The sequence below is a fragment of the Thamnophis elegans genome, chromosome 17 (genome assembly GCF_009769535.1).
Source record: "Thamnophis elegans isolate rThaEle1 chromosome 17, rThaEle1.pri, whole genome shotgun sequence".
In the NCBI taxonomy this organism is placed as follows: Eukaryota; Metazoa; Chordata; class Lepidosauria; order Squamata; family Colubridae; genus Thamnophis; species Thamnophis elegans.
Window position 1 is genome coordinate 6,907,310 of NC_045557.1, and position 18,074 is coordinate 6,925,383.

General features: G+C 45.4%; 1 protein-coding gene across 4 annotated transcripts in view; it reads left to right on the plus strand.

Moving 5' to 3' along the window:
* The window catches only part of MACROD1 (mono-ADP ribosylhydrolase 1), a 170,839-nt gene that overhangs the window by 107,743 nt on the left and 45,022 nt on the right, over window positions 1-18,074 (plus strand). For all 4 annotated transcript variants that reach the window (XM_032234055.1, XM_032234057.1, XM_032234058.1 and 1 more), the window contains one exon: window positions 6,100-6,129. In XM_032234055.1, the coding sequence (XP_032089946.1) occupies window positions 6,100-6,129 (30 nt within the window). The remainder of the gene's footprint in view (window positions 1-6,099; window positions 6,130-18,074) is intronic.

Here is an 18,074-nt window from a genome sequence, read left to right on the forward strand (position 1 = left end):
TGGTGAGTTCTAGTCCTGCCTTAGCCATGAAAGGAGGCTGGGTGAGTTTGGGCTAATCACCTGGTGACAGGGAGTTCTAGTCCCGCTTTAGACATGGAAACCAGTTGGGTGACTTTAGGCCAATCACCAGGAGGTGGTGAGTTCTAGTCCCGCCTTAGACATGAAAGCTGACTGGGTGACTTTGGGCCAATCACCCAGTGACAATGAGTCCTAGTCCCGCCTTAGCCATGAAAGCCGGAAGCGTGATTTTGGACCAATTCACCAGGAGGTGGTGAATTCTAGTCCTGCCTTCCTGCATGAAAGCCAGCTAGGTGACTTTGGGCCTGTGACTCTCTCTCAGCCCAAACCCACCTCACAGGGTTGTTGTTGTGTGTGTGGAGGGAGATAGGAGGAGGAAGGAGTATTAGCTCTCTTCGCCGCCTTGAGTTATTTGTAAAAATAATGAAGGCGGGAATGCAAACAAACAAATGAAAAACCAAATAAGCGAAGAGACAAATGCGCAGTGATGCAAAAAAACAGATTTCTAAGAGCTTAAACCCTTTCTTTACACACACACACCCTTAATTCTTTCCACTCCCCCTTCTAGAAAAAAAATATGTTTTTTTCAGCTGCTTCTCCTTAAAAAAAAAAAAAAAATCAGAAGCCCCAACAGATGTCTTCCCGCCCCTGCCTGAAGCCCACCTGTTCATCGGCGCTTCCGTTAAGTCGCCTGGCGCAAAAAATTTCCCCGGCGAACGGGATGTAACTTTTATGGCCTGGCGTGAAATCGATAGGCAATTCACATATTGATTTTATGAGTGTAGTTTTATTTTATTCCTCCCTCCCTCCCCTTCCCCTCCGCCCGCCCTACACACACCGGATTACAAGCTGCTTGGGGGAAATGCAATATCTACATATTTTAAAAATAAAACAATATGGATATCGCTGCAGAGAGTCTGGCAGCTTTCCGCCATGTCAGATTCCTCTATTTGATATTCCTGCTGAGGACAGTTGCAGCTTTGCGGTACAGAGAGTCCTCAGCCTTACGACCTACGTTTAGTGACTGTTGCAAGTTACGGCGGATCTGGAAAAAAAAGCGGCTTGCGGCCGTTTTTCCACACGTACGACCGCTTCAGCATCCCCGCGGCCACCTGATCAAAATTCTTGGCAGCTGGCATGTATTTAAGACGGTTGCAGTGTCCCGAGGTCACCGGGGAGGGGGGCAGTCGACAATCTTAACACTCTGATCGCATTTCGTTGGGGAATTTAGAATAGCATAGAGCTGGAAGGGACCTTGGAGGTCAACTAGTCCAACCCCCTGCTCAAGCAAGGGAAGAGAACTCATGTGCTGGAGCACTAAAGACCCGGTGGCCACTTGAAGCTAGAAGGCCGTAGGACTTGGGGGGGAGCCAGCAGTCCACTCCAAAGTGCCTTTTAAACAAGGGGTCCTCCAGAGTGAAAAAGTGAGAGCGCTCCCTACTCTTGATAGCAGGACCTGTAGGGAGAATGTGGGATCTTCGGTTTCCTGGAGAAAAGTCTCACATCATTCCATCCTTAAGTAACCTGCAGGGCAAAGCTTTAGTGTAAGCCCCTCTTCAGATTTTTTAAGGTATATTAAAAGTTTAACAATACAGTCATATCCCTCCCTCCCTCTAATGGTGAGATTCAAATAATTTAGCAACCGGTACTCTGCCCTAAAGACCAGCTATGTAGGCGTGGCTCGGTGGTCATGTGACTGGGTGGGCGTGGCCAACTCAACATCACTCACATCGATGGGCGCTTGGCCTTAGCTGTTCCAATGTAATAAAGGTTAACCGGAGAGGCAGTTTTTGTAATCAGGGCAATAAAGATGAGGCTAGAAACAACACCAGAATGTTTCCTTCCTGCCTTCCTTACAGGGTTAGCCCTGTAATGTGAGAAAAAACAAAATGAGATTTCTTCCAACAACCGGTTCTCTAAACTGCTTGGAAAGTTAAGAACCGGTTCTCCCGAATAGGTGTGAACTGGCTGAATCCCATCACTGCCTCCCTCCCTCCCTCCCTCCCTCCAGAGAGATAGATAGATAGATAGATAGATAGATAGATAGATAGATAGATAGATAGATAGATAGATAGATGCATGCATGGATGCATGCATACATACATACATACATAATATCATCTATCTATCTATCTATCTATCTATCTATCTATCTATCTATCTATCTATCTATCTATCTATCTATCTATCTCACCATCCATCCATCCATCCTACATCTTAATCCATCCTTCCATCCCTCTAGCTATCCATATAGATAGATAGATAGATAGATAGATAGATAGATAGATAGATAGATAGATAGATAGATAGATAGATACATACATACATACATACATACATACATACACTATATTGCCAAAAGTATTCGCTCACCCATCCACATAATCAGAAGCAGTTGTGAGCGAATACTTTTGGCAATATAGTGTATATACATACATATATAAAATATCATCTATCTATCTATCTATCTATCTATCTATCTATCTATCTATCTATCTATCTCCATCCATCCATCCATCCATCCATCCATCCATCTATATCTAGCTACCCTGAAAAGTTAATGCCAGCCCACCCTTGTCTGCAGCCTGGCTGAGTGAGATCCCCTACCCCCCCCAACCCACCCACCCCCCAGTCTCTGGTGGGTCAGCCAATGCTCCCCCTCCCAGGCCTGTCCCTTTCCCACAAACTCCCTTCTCCTCTCAGCTCAGCCTCCGGGAGCAGCTGGCCGATTTCCCAGGGCGCCTGGGACCCATTCCGCGGTGGGGTGTTTCCGAGGTGAGTGCATCCTTACACGCTTGCTCCTGTTGCCAAGGCAACCTCCTGAAACAGGTGCAAAGCGCTAGGGCATGGGTGGGCGTGGGGAGGCTGTGATTGCTAGCTTGGGGGGGGGCAGCTGAATGGGAAACGGGTGCCACTCTTGAAAGCTGCACCCAGAGGCATTTATGTACTTGGCACCAGCCTGGGGCAACAAATGGCCCCAATTCTCACAACATTGACGCATGTACATGATAGCAGCAAGATATATCAGTGGCTAAGACACTGAGCTTGTTGATCAGTCAGCAGTTTGGCGGTTTGAATCCCTAGTGCCACGTAACGGAGTGAGCTCCCGTGACTTGTCCCAGCTTCTGCCAACCAGGCAGTTTGAAAGCACGTAAAAGATGCAAGTAGAAAAACAGGAACCACCTTTGGTGGGAAGGGAACAGCGCTCCGTGTGCCTTTGGCGTTTAGTAATGCCGGCCACATGACCACGGAGACGTCTTCGGACAGCGCTGGCTCTTCGGCTTTGCAACGGAGATGAGCACTGCCCCCTAGAGTCGGGAACGACTAGCACACATGTGCGAGGGGAACCTTTACCTGATACTTTAGTGCAGGGGTCTCCATCCAGGGGATTTTGAGACATGTGGACTTCAATTCCCAGCATTCCCCAGCCAGCAACTGCAGTGGGTTCTCTTTAACAACTGTGGCAAAAGAAAAAATAAAGGTTATACAAATGGTTGCAACTCACTCACAATAGCGCTTTAAATTACAGTAGCGATCCCAGGCCCAAATGAGATCCTAAATCAAGTGTAACCTGAAGATTGGACGTACCGTTTCAGTGAACCTGGGATCCTGCCAGCTTTAAAAAAAAGAAAAAGAAATTAAATAATTAGCTTTTCATCCCAAGCAGAGGGGCTGCGATGAAAATAAATAAATAAAGCGCAGATATAGCAAGTCAAATGCAGAGAAAGCAAAGAGGGGATGATGCAAATCCCCATAAACGGAACCCCAGAATCACAGTGCAGTTGGGCACATAGATCTCCGCTCAGAATTAAATCCCTCGGTGTTAATTGGACAATATCGACCCAGGTTTGCTTGGCTGGCTGTTTCTAAAAATGTAGCTAAGCTAATCTTTTGCAGGAAAAACAGCAAAGGGTCCTTTTGAGCCTCGGAGAGCATTTCACGAAAAAATGTGTATGTGAGAATCAGGAGAGGTTGTGGGTTTGTTTTTTTCAAGAAGGCAGCAAGTTCCTTCTGCAATTTTACATTCTTCCCTCTCCCGCCCCCCTCTTTGCCCCTCAAGTTAAGATTACCCAAGTAGCCCTGGACAGTTCGTTTTATGACTGTTCTGTTCTGACTGAGGCTTCCCAAGAGCATGAAGCCTGAAGCGAACTCTTGGCCCTGACAAAAACCCCTTTAGTTAATTTGCTGTGAATTCCACTTATTCACCTCCAGCAAAGTCTTTCGAGGGAGGATTTACGGTCACAGACCTTCTCTGGCTTGGAGAGCTGCCAGGCCGATCTCTGCAAAAGTTGGCCAGGAGCCTCGGAGAGTCACGAACCAATGAAACAAATTAATGATCTCCTGCAAACTCCACTCCCCTTCCACTCCACTTTTATTTACTCTGGGAGGGGCCATTCACCGTCCCCCTGTGGCCTTCGTCCCAAGTCGACCCCTGTTCTTTAGCTCTTCCCTTCCTCTGGCAACTCTGTGCATGCGCACACTGGGAACAGGCTCCAGCTGTTCTTCTGCCTCCCTGATGTCTGACTCTGAAGGCAGCTGATGACTGACATATAACTCTGCCCCCCCCCCTCTGCCTCCGACACAGAACCCTCCTCAGAGCCTTCCCCAGACTCCAGGATGTTAAATTAGTCATACGGTTGTTAAGTGAATCCGACTTCAACATTGACTTTGCAACCAGAAAGTCGCGAAAGGAGATCACGAGACCCCCCCCACCCATCCACACCCCCCCCACACACTGCGACACTGCAACCATCGTAAATATGAATCAGTTGCCAAGGGTCTGAATTTTGATCAATTTTGAAAAGTGCCCAGCTCGACCATCACAGATTTTGATGAGATTTGGTGTGAACATACACACACACATTCCCAATGAACCTTGGTAAAGTGTTATGTTTGCCAATGCAAAACCTGCGAAGATCTAGTCATTTGTTTGACCCCCATACCGCAGCCTTCGACAGCGTGACCCTGAGATTTCAGCAACTTTGAGACATCATATCTCCGGCAATATTTTGTTGAGAGACACAAAACCTGGTCCTCTTGTACAACTTGTTGTGCTCTGTTAAACAAAATAATAAAAAGTTCCTCCTGAACTATCGTCCTCTTGATAAGGTGAAGCAAAGTTGGCCGAAAATGACTGCGGCTCGAAAAAAGGTTAAAAGTTTGGCTTTTTGTATCTCTGGAAGGAAAGGTATGAGAAACGTGAAACTTTGTGTGTAATAACTTAGCAACACAAGGTTGTCGAATATAAAATTTCATTCTCCTACTGCTTTCCAATAGTTCACAATTCACAAGTGGAGTGTAAAGTTGACAGTTTTTGTAAAAAACGCCAAGAATAGGGTGGAGAGATATTCATAGAAAATGAAATACGTTAATATTTTTTATGATATATAGTTAAATAAGATAATGTTGTTAAGGGTGGATAAACAATTAAGTAAAACGCTTGTTACATTAACATTTAACTTGATGATATATGCCACCTATAGAAATTGGAAGAACAAATGGAAAATGAAGTGATAAAGTTGGTGCATGTTTTCTGAAAGGGCAAAAAATGATTTTGTCTTATGGGCTAAGAAAAATTTAAATTTAAGATGGAAACATGGGAAGAAAATAACGGGGCCGAAATTGGAAATGATAATGTGATGTAAAACTAATTATGTATAAGAGAGTGTAAAAGGGGGGGGGGGACAACACTTTGAAAAGAGGTTTTAAAATTTATAACAAAAAAAATAAAAAACTTTATTGGGACAAAAATAGGCTATTTTCAGCCTGCTTTTACAAAAAAAAGATCCTCTGGAAACTCTGTTAAATCATTCTCATTAGAAAGAGCATGTTTCAACCCCCCTAAAAAAGTAGGGATGGTTTTTCAAATGGGGAGAAAGTTTGAATGGGACTCAGGGGATAAACCAACATCCCAATTTCTGGATGCTCCTTTCAGGTTCAGTGAGATTGTGGGTCCAATCAGGGATGGGGTTGCAGATTGCAAAATTGTGCAACAACTCTTGAGCATGTGAATCATCCGAAATAGCTCTTAACCAGACAGAAATTTAACAACCGCTTTTTCTCTCTCTGTTTTCCTTTTAGCTAACAGTTCCCTGTTGGGAGGAGGCGGCGGTAAGTTTTCTAATTGATAGCTTTTTTTCCCCCTCTCCACGTCTTTGCAATTAATATCTCGGCTGATTGGGAAGGGAAGGAAAATAGGATCTGGGTGCACAGCTGGTGGCTGGCCCAGCAGATGTTTAGGGTGTAAGGAAGGCCCTGCTGGAATTGGACCTAGTTTGACATCTTGGCCAGCCGTGACAAAACAGACGTTCCCCGCCAGCTGACCATTATGGCCATTCGGAACTTGTGGGGCTACACAACCCACAACCCATCCTGTTTGATTGCTGGCTGTGATGGGAACTAGAGTACAATTACTTCCAGAAGACTGTGCATCTTTCTTTTACTTTGCTTTATTTCACTTCCACTTCCACCTTCGCTTTCACCTCGCTTCACTTCCACCTTCGCTTCCACTTTGACTTAACTCCACTTTCACTTTCACCTAATTTCACTTTCATCTTTGCTCTCCCTTTCACTTTACTTCCCCCTTCAGCTTTTCCTTCCCTTCCGCTTTCCCCCTCAGTTTCACTTTTGCTTTTGCTTTCACTTTGTTTTACTTTCACTTTCACTTTATTTCCTTCCCTTTTTTTTGCTTCCTTCTCTTTTCTTTCTTTAATATTTATAAAATCAACTGTAGATCGTGTCCCTCCTGCTGCTGAAGTGACTCTTTCTCTCCGTCCCGTGGTTTCTTTCTTTCTCTGCTTACTTAAGAACTCCTATTAACTTTTCCCCCATGTCGTGGGCCCGGTGAATAGCTGTTGCAAAGCCGGTTGTGAATTTATTTCTCTTTTTTGGGGGGATGTGGTGGGAAGAATCTTTTTTTAAAAAAAATTCAAAGCCATCTGCCATGAAACTCCTCAATGCCTCTCTTCAATGCCTCTCTTCAATGCTGTGTCATGTAAAGAATGTATTTTGGAATTGTGCATGTTGTGGGATGCGTTCTTCTTACATATTATGTAAACATGTGTTATGTGAGCCTCCATTGCTGGAGGACTTTAAGAGGAGATTAAAGGTAAAGGTTCTCGTCGCACATATGTGCTAGTTGTTCCTGACTCTAGGGGGCGGTGCTCATCTCTGTTTTAAAGCCGAAGAGCCAGCGCTGTCCGAAGATGTCTCCGTGGTCATGTGGCCAGCATGACTAAACACTGAAGGCGCATGGAACGCTGCTAGGTTGGCACAAGCTGGGACAAGTCATGGGAGCTCACTCCGTTATGCAGTGCTAGGGATTTGAACTACCGAACTGCCGAATTTTCTAATCGACAAGCTCAGCGTTTTAGCCACTGTGCCACCACACCTCCAAGAGGAGATTGGACAGCTATTTCTTTGAAATGGTGTAGTGGGTTGGACTAGAAGACCTCCAAGATCCCTTCCCACACTGTTATTCTCTTCCCCGTCATTTCTAGACCCCATTTAAGAATGTATGGATTGTTTTCCAAATTCAGCCGGTGGCGGATTCTTCTGTAAACCACTGCCTGGGGAAATCTGCATTTTAGCATTTCATGCGATCCGTATCGCTGTTTGCTCTGGTTATTTTCCTGGGATGCAGCCTAAGGAGGCCTCTTGTTAGCAGATTTCTATTCTGCTACTTAGGGCGAGAGAAAAATTCCAAGTGAAAATTTCTCCGGACTCTCCCAGAAATCCAAAAAAATGCTTGTGATAGCAGTTCATTTACATAATCGATTCAGCGAGGCCATTAAAAAATGAATTTTTTCGATCAGGCAGATGTTTGGCAGAATAGAACACAAACTTTAGCATATAGTTAAAAAAAGGAAAAGAAATTTAGAAAGAAATAACTTTCCCTTTCTTCTCAACAAGTATAAACAATTTAGTAATTTATCACTTTCTCTTAATGTTTTCTTTTTCCCATATCTCCCATATTTATCTATAAACACATCTTTAAAATCTCATTCTTCAATCCTGATCAGCAAAAATCCATTAAGAAATACCAAAGATAACAACAGTTTTAAATTTGATCAAATAAACTACCTTTATATTCCTTCCTTTTACAATCTTGATCTTAAGTCCCTCCAAATAATGTCCTGGATTTTTATTTCTTTTCTTTTTTTTCTTTGTCCCTTCTCACAAAATCCTTCAGAGCTTTAGCAATTCTCTTTTGGAAACACAATACAGGGAAGTTATTCCTCTTTTGATTTGATTTATTTTATTTATATACCCCTTTTAATTATTTAGACACCCATGGTTACCTTTGTATGTCCAGTGCAATGCTTTCAGAATAGAGATCCTTTTTATTTTAGTTTTCAAATCAGGGTTTTGTTCTGAACCACTTCCTCCTAAATTCTTCAGCATGATCACCCACTTCAAAGGCCTAAAAGTATCCCCTACCCCTGAATTGAATGCTTCCTGCTCCTCCAATTGTTCTTACTGGAGCTGGCAGCAGATTTGGACAGTGAAGGAAGAACTTGGGCCAGTCCCGGAGTCTGGGGAAGGCTCTGATGAGGGCTCTGTGTTGGAGGCAGAGAGGTGGCCAGGGCCGTCTGACAGTTATCAGCTGCCTTCGGAGTCAGACATTAGTGAGGCAGAAGAACAGCTGGAGCCTGTTCCCAGTGTGTGCATGCGCAGAGTTGCCAGATGAATGGAACAGCCAAAGAACGGGGGTTGACTTGATGGTAAGGCCATAGGTGGACGGTGAATGGCCCCTTCCAAAGGAAATAAAAGAGGAGTGAAAGGGGAATGGAGTTTGCAGGAGGCAATTAGTTCGCTTCATTGATTCGTGACTCTCCGAGGCTCCTGGCCAAGTTCTGCAGAGATCAGCCTGGCAGCTCTCCAAGCCAGAGAAGGTCTGTGACCGTAAATCCTCCCTCGAAAGACTTTGCTGGATGTGAATGAGCAGAATTCACCGTCAATTAATAAAAGGGGTTTTTGTCGGGACAACAAGGAGTTTGCTTCATGCACTTGGGAAGCCTCAGTCAGAATATTTACCACAAATGTAAGGCCTCACTGCACATTGCGTGTATTGTGTACAAAGGAAGGACTTTCACAAGTTTTCATCTTCCTATGGATTCTCTGTTCTGCCCACAAGCAACAAGTTGTGTCTAATTTCTGACACATGCTCTGTAATGATAGGTGGGAAGACCTTAGATAAGAGACAGCTGAACCCTGAGCTAAATGCAGGTAATCCTTGATACACATCCATTCACTTAGTGACTGTTTAAAGTTTCAAGGGCACTGAAAAAAAGTGACTTAGGCCTGTTTTTCACACGTAATACTGTTGCAGCTTCCCCTGGGTCACATGATCAAAATTCAGACGCTTGGCAATTGACTCATATTTATGACGGTTGCAGAGTCCTGTGGGTTGGGGGGTGTCATGCGATCCCCTTTTGACAAGCGAAGTCAAATGGGGAAACCAGACTCACTTAACAGCTCTGTTATTAATTTCACAACTGCAGCGATGTTCACTTTAACAAATGTGGCAAGAAAAGCTCGGCACAACTTACCGCCGTCTCGTTTAGCAACTGAGATTTGGGACTCAATCGTGGTCGTAAGTCGAGGACAACGGACCTCCTCTTAAGCGTCTCAGCCTCTAAAAATGGACAGCGGGAGAGTTGTGTTTTCACACCGTCCGGATTCTATCAGGGTAGCTTTACAATAAAACAGAATTAAGTTTATCCAGTCGTGATTCCTGTCTGGTTTCTCCCGCGAGGCCCACACATTTTGGAGGACCAAAGACTCGCGGGATTTAGCTGTCACCATCCCCGTCTCCTGCCGAGTATTAAAGCTTTCGGGTGCCGCAGGAGATAGTCTCCTTCAGCTTCTCAAGCTGTCTCCAAGTCCCTCAGGCTCAAGCGGAGGTCCCTCTCACGCCTTCTCAACCGACCTGTCGGATTTCCGCAACTTTTAGCTCCGGGTTTTATTTATTTGTGCCCTACATTTGTTTACTGCCCCTCCCTGCACAAGAACAGGAGGCATCAGGAAACGTCAGGATTGAAAACGTCCCTGAATAAAAGCTAGTGTTCCTCGCTGCTCACCAAAAATAAAAATTAAGTAGAACGAAAAATAAACCAAGAATATATTGTATGTATTCAAGGAATATATCTCATCAAACGTGTGTGTGTGTGCGTGAGTGTATCTGTAGGAATGTAGGTAGATATGTATATGTATCTTTACAATTTATAGTGTTTTATTTGTTTCCTAGCATGATTTGATTGCTTTTTAGTAACCTACGACTAAGTGTTGTATCTTATGATTCTTGATGAATGTATATTTTATTTTATTTTTCTTTATGTACACTGAGAGCATATGCGCCGAAGACAAATTCCTTATGGGTCAAATCACACTTGGACAATAAATAATTCTGTCTGTTTGCCTGTCTATCTATGTATGTACCTACACCCACCCATCTCCATCCATCCATCCATCCATCCATCCATCCATCCATCCATCCATCCATCCATCCATCCATCCATCCATCTATCTATCTATCTATCTATCTATCTATCATTTACCGGTATCTATCTACCTACCTACCTACATCCATCCATCCATCCATCCATCATCCACCTACCCACCCACCCACCTACCTATCTACATCTGTCTGTCTGTCTGCCTCTCTGTCTACCTACCTACCTCCACCCACCCATATCTGTCTGTCTGTCTGTCTGTCTGTCTCTATCTATCTATCTATCTATCTATCTATCTATCTATCTATCTATCTATCTATCATCTATCTATCTATCTATCTATCTATCTATCTATCATCTATCTATCTATCTATCTATCTATCTATCATCTACCTACCTACCTACCTACCTACCTACCTATCATCTGTCTGTCTGACTGACTGACTGACTGACTGACGGACTGACTATCTTTTTCAAGTAATGTATCTCATCATCAGGTGTTTCCAAAATTGCACATTTTTAGGATAAGAAGTCTAAAAAAACGTATGTGAGAATGTGCTCAGAGGATATATAAGTATATGTGTATATGTATGTATGTGTGTGTATGTATGTGTATGTGTGTACACACACACACACACACACACACATATATATATAATGATGCAAGCTTTCCTATTTTTTTTCTTCTTCTTTTAATCTACGGCTTAGTTCTTAAATGCCACGGAATGGATTTTTAAATAAGCATATTTAAAGCTAACCTGTGCTAGAAGGAGATTAAGTCTCCCACCCCTCTATGAGGGGGGGGGAGAAAATCCCCTCGCCCCCTCCCACCACCTGCCCTCGTTTTCAAGAAAGTTAGTAGAAAAGATCAGCCGAGAACAGTTACTCCTACAGGGCAACACTGAGCAGCCTCTCCCGATAACCAGTGATTTTCCAAGCAGCAGGCACAGGTTAGTGGAATACAAATAGTCCTCAACTTACAACAATTCATTTAGTGATCGTTCAAAGTTACAACAGCTCTAAAAAAAGGACATGACCATTTTTCACACTTACGACCATTGCAGGATCCCCATACTTGATCAAAATTCAGACACTTGCTAACGGATTCATACTTATGACGGTCATAGTGTCCCGGGGTCATGTGACCCCCTTTTGCGACCTTCTGACAAGCCAAGTCAACGGGGGGGGGGAGCCAGGTTCACTTAACAACCGTGTCCCTAACTTAACAACTGCAGCAGTGGACTTAACAACGGTGGCACGGAAGGTCATAGGACGGGGCAAAAACTCACTTAACAAATGTCTCACTTAGCAGCAGAAATCTTGGGCTGTGTTCATAGGTCAAGGACAACCTGTATTTGTGAACAGCGCTGGGGTCATTGGTGCTCACCGGGATTGGTGGTTTTCTTGTTTCAAGACCCAACTAGGGAACATCATCAGTGCTAGAAGGGAGGGAGGGAGACAAGAAGAAGAGGAGGAGGAGGAGGAGGAGGAGAGCTGTATGGTCCTTGGGGGTATTCTTGCAGACATTTCATAACCCAACTAGGTAACATCATCAGTGCTAGAAGGGAGGGAGGGAGAGAAGAAGAAGAAGGAGAGGTGGAGGAGGAGGAGGACGAGGACGAGGACTGTGTGGTCATTGATGCTGTCTGAGCTTGGTGGTTTTCTTGCAGACATTTCATGACCCAACTAGGTAACATCATCAGTGCTAGAAGGGAGGGAGAGAAGAAGAGGAGGAGGAGGAGGAGGAGGAGGAGGAGGAGGAGGAGGAGGAGGAGGAGGAGGAGGTGGTGGTGGAGGACGACGACAACTGTGTGGTCATTGATGCTTTCTGAGCTTGGTGGTTTTCTTGCAGACATTTCATGACCCAACTAGGGAATATCATCTGTGCTAGTACGGAGTAGGGTTTGTGGAAAGGAGGCGAGGAAGAGCATCTGTGGGCTCCTTGGTGCTTCTCTTCCACACCTTTTATAACCTAACCAGGTAACACACCACAACTCGCAACCACAAAGGGTCTGTTTACAATTCTGCAATCCCCCCCCAATAAAGAGTGCAGCCCAGCCCTTGCTCAGCCAAAATACTTCCCTCCCCGCTGCCAGCAAGCAAATTGCAAAAAGATGAACGGATCCAGCAAATACCCCCTCCCCCTCCCCTCCTTTCCTCCAGGCTGCCCCCTCCCCACAACCTCCTTGCCAGCATTAATGGGTCTCTTATTTATGCCTGAACCCCCGGTGATCCCATTCGGTTTCACTCGTTAAAGCCCCGAACTTGTCAACTCTCTCTTTTTTTTTTTTTTTTTTTTGGCACGTTGATAAACAAGACTCAACTTGGTCTTTGGGGGTTGTGGGGGGGGGGGATTTATTCTCCCGTCCATTAACCTGTGCTCTCTCTGCTCGCAAATAAACCCTGAAGCTGCAGACTTAGCAGTGACCCTCCTTTCGCCTCTCCCCTCCCCTTTCCTCTCTCTCCCCTCTCCCCAGCTAGCCAGGATTGCCTTATGGACCACCAGCAGAAAAATTATTTCTATTTTTTTTATATTGCACTCAATCAGGGGTCCTCAAACTACGGCCCCTGGGACGGATATGTGCAATGAACGCTTGTGTTGCTGCAGAGAATCGGGGTCTTTTAGCGGGGTCGGAGGGGGGAAGAAATTCCGACTTGGGGTCTGCTTCAGCCTCCTGGTGGGGGGCTTTGGGCGAAGGCTGGAGGGAAGAGCCGCTGGTGGGGAAGAGCCGGAGGGCCTCGTTCCAGTGGGACTGCATCACGGCCTGGAACTGGCTGACCATCTCAGCCCACCGAGCCTCCAGGCACCGGCATCTGGCCTTGCACTCCCGCAGGGCTTCCCTCTGCTTGGAAAGCCCATGCTCCTAGTCCTCAGTGAGGTGCCTCTGCTGAGCCTCCTTCTCGGCCAGATCCAATTTGAACTGAGCTGTTTTGCCAACTCTTTCTCCTGGTGGCTGCTTAGCTCCGGCAACGGTTTCCTGTTGGGGTCCTAAGGAGCCCGGTCGGGGAAGCGAGGAGGGGCTGGGAGGGGAGGAGCGAGTAGAGGCTGGCGAGGCGTCCCTCGACATGAGTGACATCGAGTTGGCCACACCCACCCAGTCACATGACCACCTAGCCACGCCCACCCACCCAGACATTAAGCAGGTCGTATTAGTGGTCCGCGGGATTTAAAATGATGAATTTAGTGGTCCCTGAAGTCCGAAAGGTTGGTGACCCCTGCCTTATGGGGAGGAATTGACCGAGATTGGCGCCGAAGGCCTGAGTAGTCTGCCCTTCGGATAGGCCACACGCTTGGAAGTAAAGTTATTTTCCTAAGCCTGTAGTCCTCAAGGTTTTTGAGCGAAGGGGAATTCAGCCAGCAGTGCTGACTTGTGGAAACCTGAATCCTTGACTGAGTTGCCTTGGGGCACAGTGGGTGGCCAACACATTCAACCCATCCATCCATCCATCCATCCATCCAATGGCTAAGCCATTTCAGTTGCTCCTTGCTTGTTCCTTCCTTCATAAATTGGCTTAGAAGGTCACAGAAGGGGATCCGTGAGCCCAGAAGGCGGCAATGCTCCTGTACCCATGCCCTTTGCTAAGTTGCATGACCACAGCAACAGTCGCAGGTGTGAGACATGCTCACAACACATCACGTTTTTTCAGTGCCGTTGCAACTCCGAACAGTCAACTTTGAGCTGTCGCTTAAATGTAAATTAAGGACGTCCTCTAAGCCGTTTTTTTGCAAATGGAAGGGATGTTTTTTCTCTTGCAGTGCCTGAAATAACTAAAATGAAATTACATTCCTAATCAGCAAAAAACCCACAAACACATAAAGCTCCAAAGTGGAGGGAGGGAGTTTTACAAATCCCAGATTCTGCAGACACACAAATCCACACCCAAATGTGTCAAATCCTGTCCAGTGAGCAGGTTGAGTATATCAGGGAGGGAGAAAGGCAAGAAGGAAGGAAAAAGAAAAACATAAAGAAAGAAAAAGAGAGAGAGGGAGGGAGGAAGGGGAGAAGGAGGGAGGAAAGGAAAACAGAAGGAAGGGGGAGGGAGAGAGGGATGGTGAAGGGAGGAAGGAAGGAAAAAGAAAAACAAAAAAGAGAAAAAAAGAAAGAGAAAAAGGAAGGAAGAAGGAGGAAAGGAAAACAGAAGGAGGGAAGGGGGATGGGTGAAAAGAGGAAAGAAAAAAAAACTAAAAAGAAAGAAAAAAACAGAGAGAGGGAAGAAGGAAAAAAGGAAGGAGAATGAGGAGGGAGGAAAGGAAAACAGAAGGAAGGATGGGGAGAGAGGGAAGGGGGAGGGGATGGGTAAAGGGAGGAAGGAAGAAAAAAGAAAGAAAGAAAGAAAAAGAGGGAGGGAGGGAGCAAGGAAGGAGAGGTGGATGAGGAAGTAAAGGAAAGAGAAGGAAGGAAAGGGGGAGGGATGGAGAAGAAAGGAAGGAAGGAAAACAAAAAAGAAAGAAAAAGAAAGAAAGAAAGAAAGAAAGAGACAGGGGCAGGGAAGAAGGAAGGAAGGAAGGAGATAAAACAAACCCCAAAGAAACCACCAAATCACTTTCTCCCTCTCGGGGGGGGGGGGCAGGCATATCTCTCCCCCTCCCCGCCACCTTGAGATGTGACAAGACCCCCTTAAAACCAGCTTAAGATTGATACCACCGAAAACAGAAATCCCGACAAATGGAAGCCTCTTTTTCATGGCTCCCGGAGGGGCTAAAAACAGTTCTCCTGAAAAATGCGCCTGTCGAAGCACATCTGGACGGAGGCACCCTCCAGATGTTGCCTGAACACCTGGAAGCAGAGGCTGGGCCTGGGGGAGGGGGATCATTTTTTTCTGAAGGAGAGTCCCCCCCCCCAACACAGGATGGGTGTAATCTAAGAAGCCGAGGAGAGCAGACAATTAAAAATACCCAAAACGGCTTGCAAAAACAGCTAAATTTCCTTCTGCCCATTAAAGCAGTCATTGCACAAAATGCAACCCAACGAAGTTTAAAAAAATATATAATAATACAGTACTTAGTAGTGCAATGAAAATTTTTGCGTCCAACGCCGCAGGTGGTCCTCGACCTACGACCACAATTGGGGGCCAGAGTTTTCCTTTGCTCAAGAAGGCAGCTGTTCAGTGAGTCGCGCTTGATTTTCTCGACCTTTTGCGAAGCGAATTACTGCCGTTGTTAAGCGGATCGCGTGGTCCTTAAGCGAACCCCCCCTCCCCATTGAGTTTGCCGGCTGGGAAAGGTCGCGGAGGGCTGTCATGTGACTCCGGGATGCTACTACGACCCGTCCCAAATCCATGCCAAGCCCCTGAATTTTGCCCACGTGGCCGTACGGATGCCGCAATGGTCACAAATGCGAGGACTGGTCCTAAGTCACTTTTTTCAGTGCCCAGACAGTCGTTAACGAGCGGCCATACTGTTGCAAGAAACGTCCATCTGGGTTCAGCTCCAAGTGGGGAAAAAGACACGGGATGTTACAAGGAAGTTTCTTAGAAAGACAGTTTAATGGTGGACAGGATCACGTGTCTTGAAGATGTTGGATGAAGGGAGAAAAAAATGTGGGAGAGATGCTGAGAGTGGCTCAGTTTTATGCCCTCCCTGGGCTTTTGAATCGGAGCTTGTGTTCTGATTGGTTGTCAGACTCCCATGGGCCAATTCTGTAGGCTGTCCTGAGTCCCAAGCTTGGTTGACTCTTGCTGGGTGATGATGTAATGAGAGGGCTTTGGGATTCCTATTACGGCTCTGCCTGAAGGAGGCAGATCTTCGTGATGTAGAATAGTCTGGCTCAGGCCTTTAATGGCCCATTGACAAAGGCGTGGGGGAGCCAGGAAACTGCAGGGAGCTGCTTTGTCTTTAAAACACGTTTCTCCTCTTCTCATCCAGAGAAATAGAATATTCTGCCTTTTTAAAAATATTTCCTAAAATATTTTCTAGGAGAGTGCGATGTTCATCGCCGTTGTGCGGCTTTGCTTTTCAGCTACGTCATTTTATCCACGAGTTAAATTCAAAAAATAAATAAATACTGTAAATACATTTTTTAAGTACGTGTCTACGCAGCCGTCAGCCTCACCCCTAAAGCAATTTTTGTAAAGCCTTTTTTAAAAAAAATTTCATTTCAAGAAAGGCATTCACTATCCCCAACCAAATTTAATATGCCGACAAAAGCTCGCCCGAAAGGGCCATTTCTGAGATTAAACGAGGCGAATTTTCTCTCCCGTCCTTTTCAGATTCTCCAAGCCAAGATTGGCGGATAGACTCCAGATCCAGCTTGACAGGTCCTTCTTTCTTCCCCCCCTCTTCCTCCTCCCTTTCCACTGTTCGGCTGCCACTTCGCCAGTGTCCTTGTCCAGAACTACAATTTCAGTCCATTACTTTGGGGCGGGTTTTTTTTATTTTATTTTATTTCCCAGCCTTTAAAAGTTGTTTTGCAATCAAATTAAAAAGGAGAGGAAGAAAAAGACCGAACGTTTTGCTTGGAGGAGGGTTGAGGGGGGGGCTAGAAGAGACTGATGCCCTTCCGCTAATGCACTTTCCTGCGACTAAGTGCCATAAATCTCGGCGTGGTGTTAAAAAGCTGGACCTCGGAACTGGGCTATTCGTAAAAAATCCCCCATAAATCTCCTTCTAGCTGAGCTAATGAAGAAAACAACAAACTGTCAATCAGGGAAGCTTCCACGAGCTTCCTCTTCCTGACCCCCCCCAAAAAAAATGCTGCTTACACCAGATGTCAAAGGGTGGTTTCCTTTAAAACAACAACATTATATTCAAGGTAAGGTACAGAAAAGCTGGGTTTTTAACCCTGTTGTTGCAATCAATCATCTGTGCTCCTTTCAGTTGATTTATTTAGCGTATGGCGTCTGCAGAGGTCATGTAATATACAAGCTATAAGTTTAAGTGTGCCCATTTGCCAGGAGAGTAGAAGGGGGAAAGGGAAAGGGAAGGAAAAGGAGAGCGGGAGCGGAGGAAGGAAGGAAGTGGAAGGGAAGAGAAGGAGCAGGAGAGAAAAGAGGAAGGGAAGTAGAAAAGAAAGGAAACAGGAAAGAAAAAAGAAAAAAAGGAAAGGGAAAAGGAGAGAGGAAGAAAAGGAAGAAAGGAGAAGAGAAGGAAAGAGAACGGAAAGGAAAAGGAGAGAAGGAGGGAAGGAAAAGAAAAGAAAAAGGAGAGAAAAGAGGAGGGAAAGTAGAAAAGAAAGGAAAGAAAAACAAAGGAAAGGGAAAAGGATTGAGGAAGGAAAAGAAGGAAGGAGAAAGAAAGGAGAAGGGAAGAGAAAGACAAGGAAAGGAAAGGAGGGAGTGATGGAAGAAGGCAGACAGGAAGCAAGGAAGGGTTCAATTTTTAATTCTACTTTTAAAAAATTGGGGCGTGCAATTCTGCATCTTGCCAACTTAGTCATCAGTCAGAATAGAGCTGGAAGGGACCTTGGAGGTCTTCTAGTCCAACCCCCTGCTTAGGCAGGAAACCCTACTGTCTTGTTAGGCTGCAGAGCCAAACCAGACAGTGATGGAGGTGCAGATGAGAGACTCAATCCTTCCTCTGTAGAACAGAATCCGCTTCCTAAGTTGGGGCAGAAAGAACATTCTTCCTTGTGCTTTTCGGATGACATTTTTGATGTTAGGTGC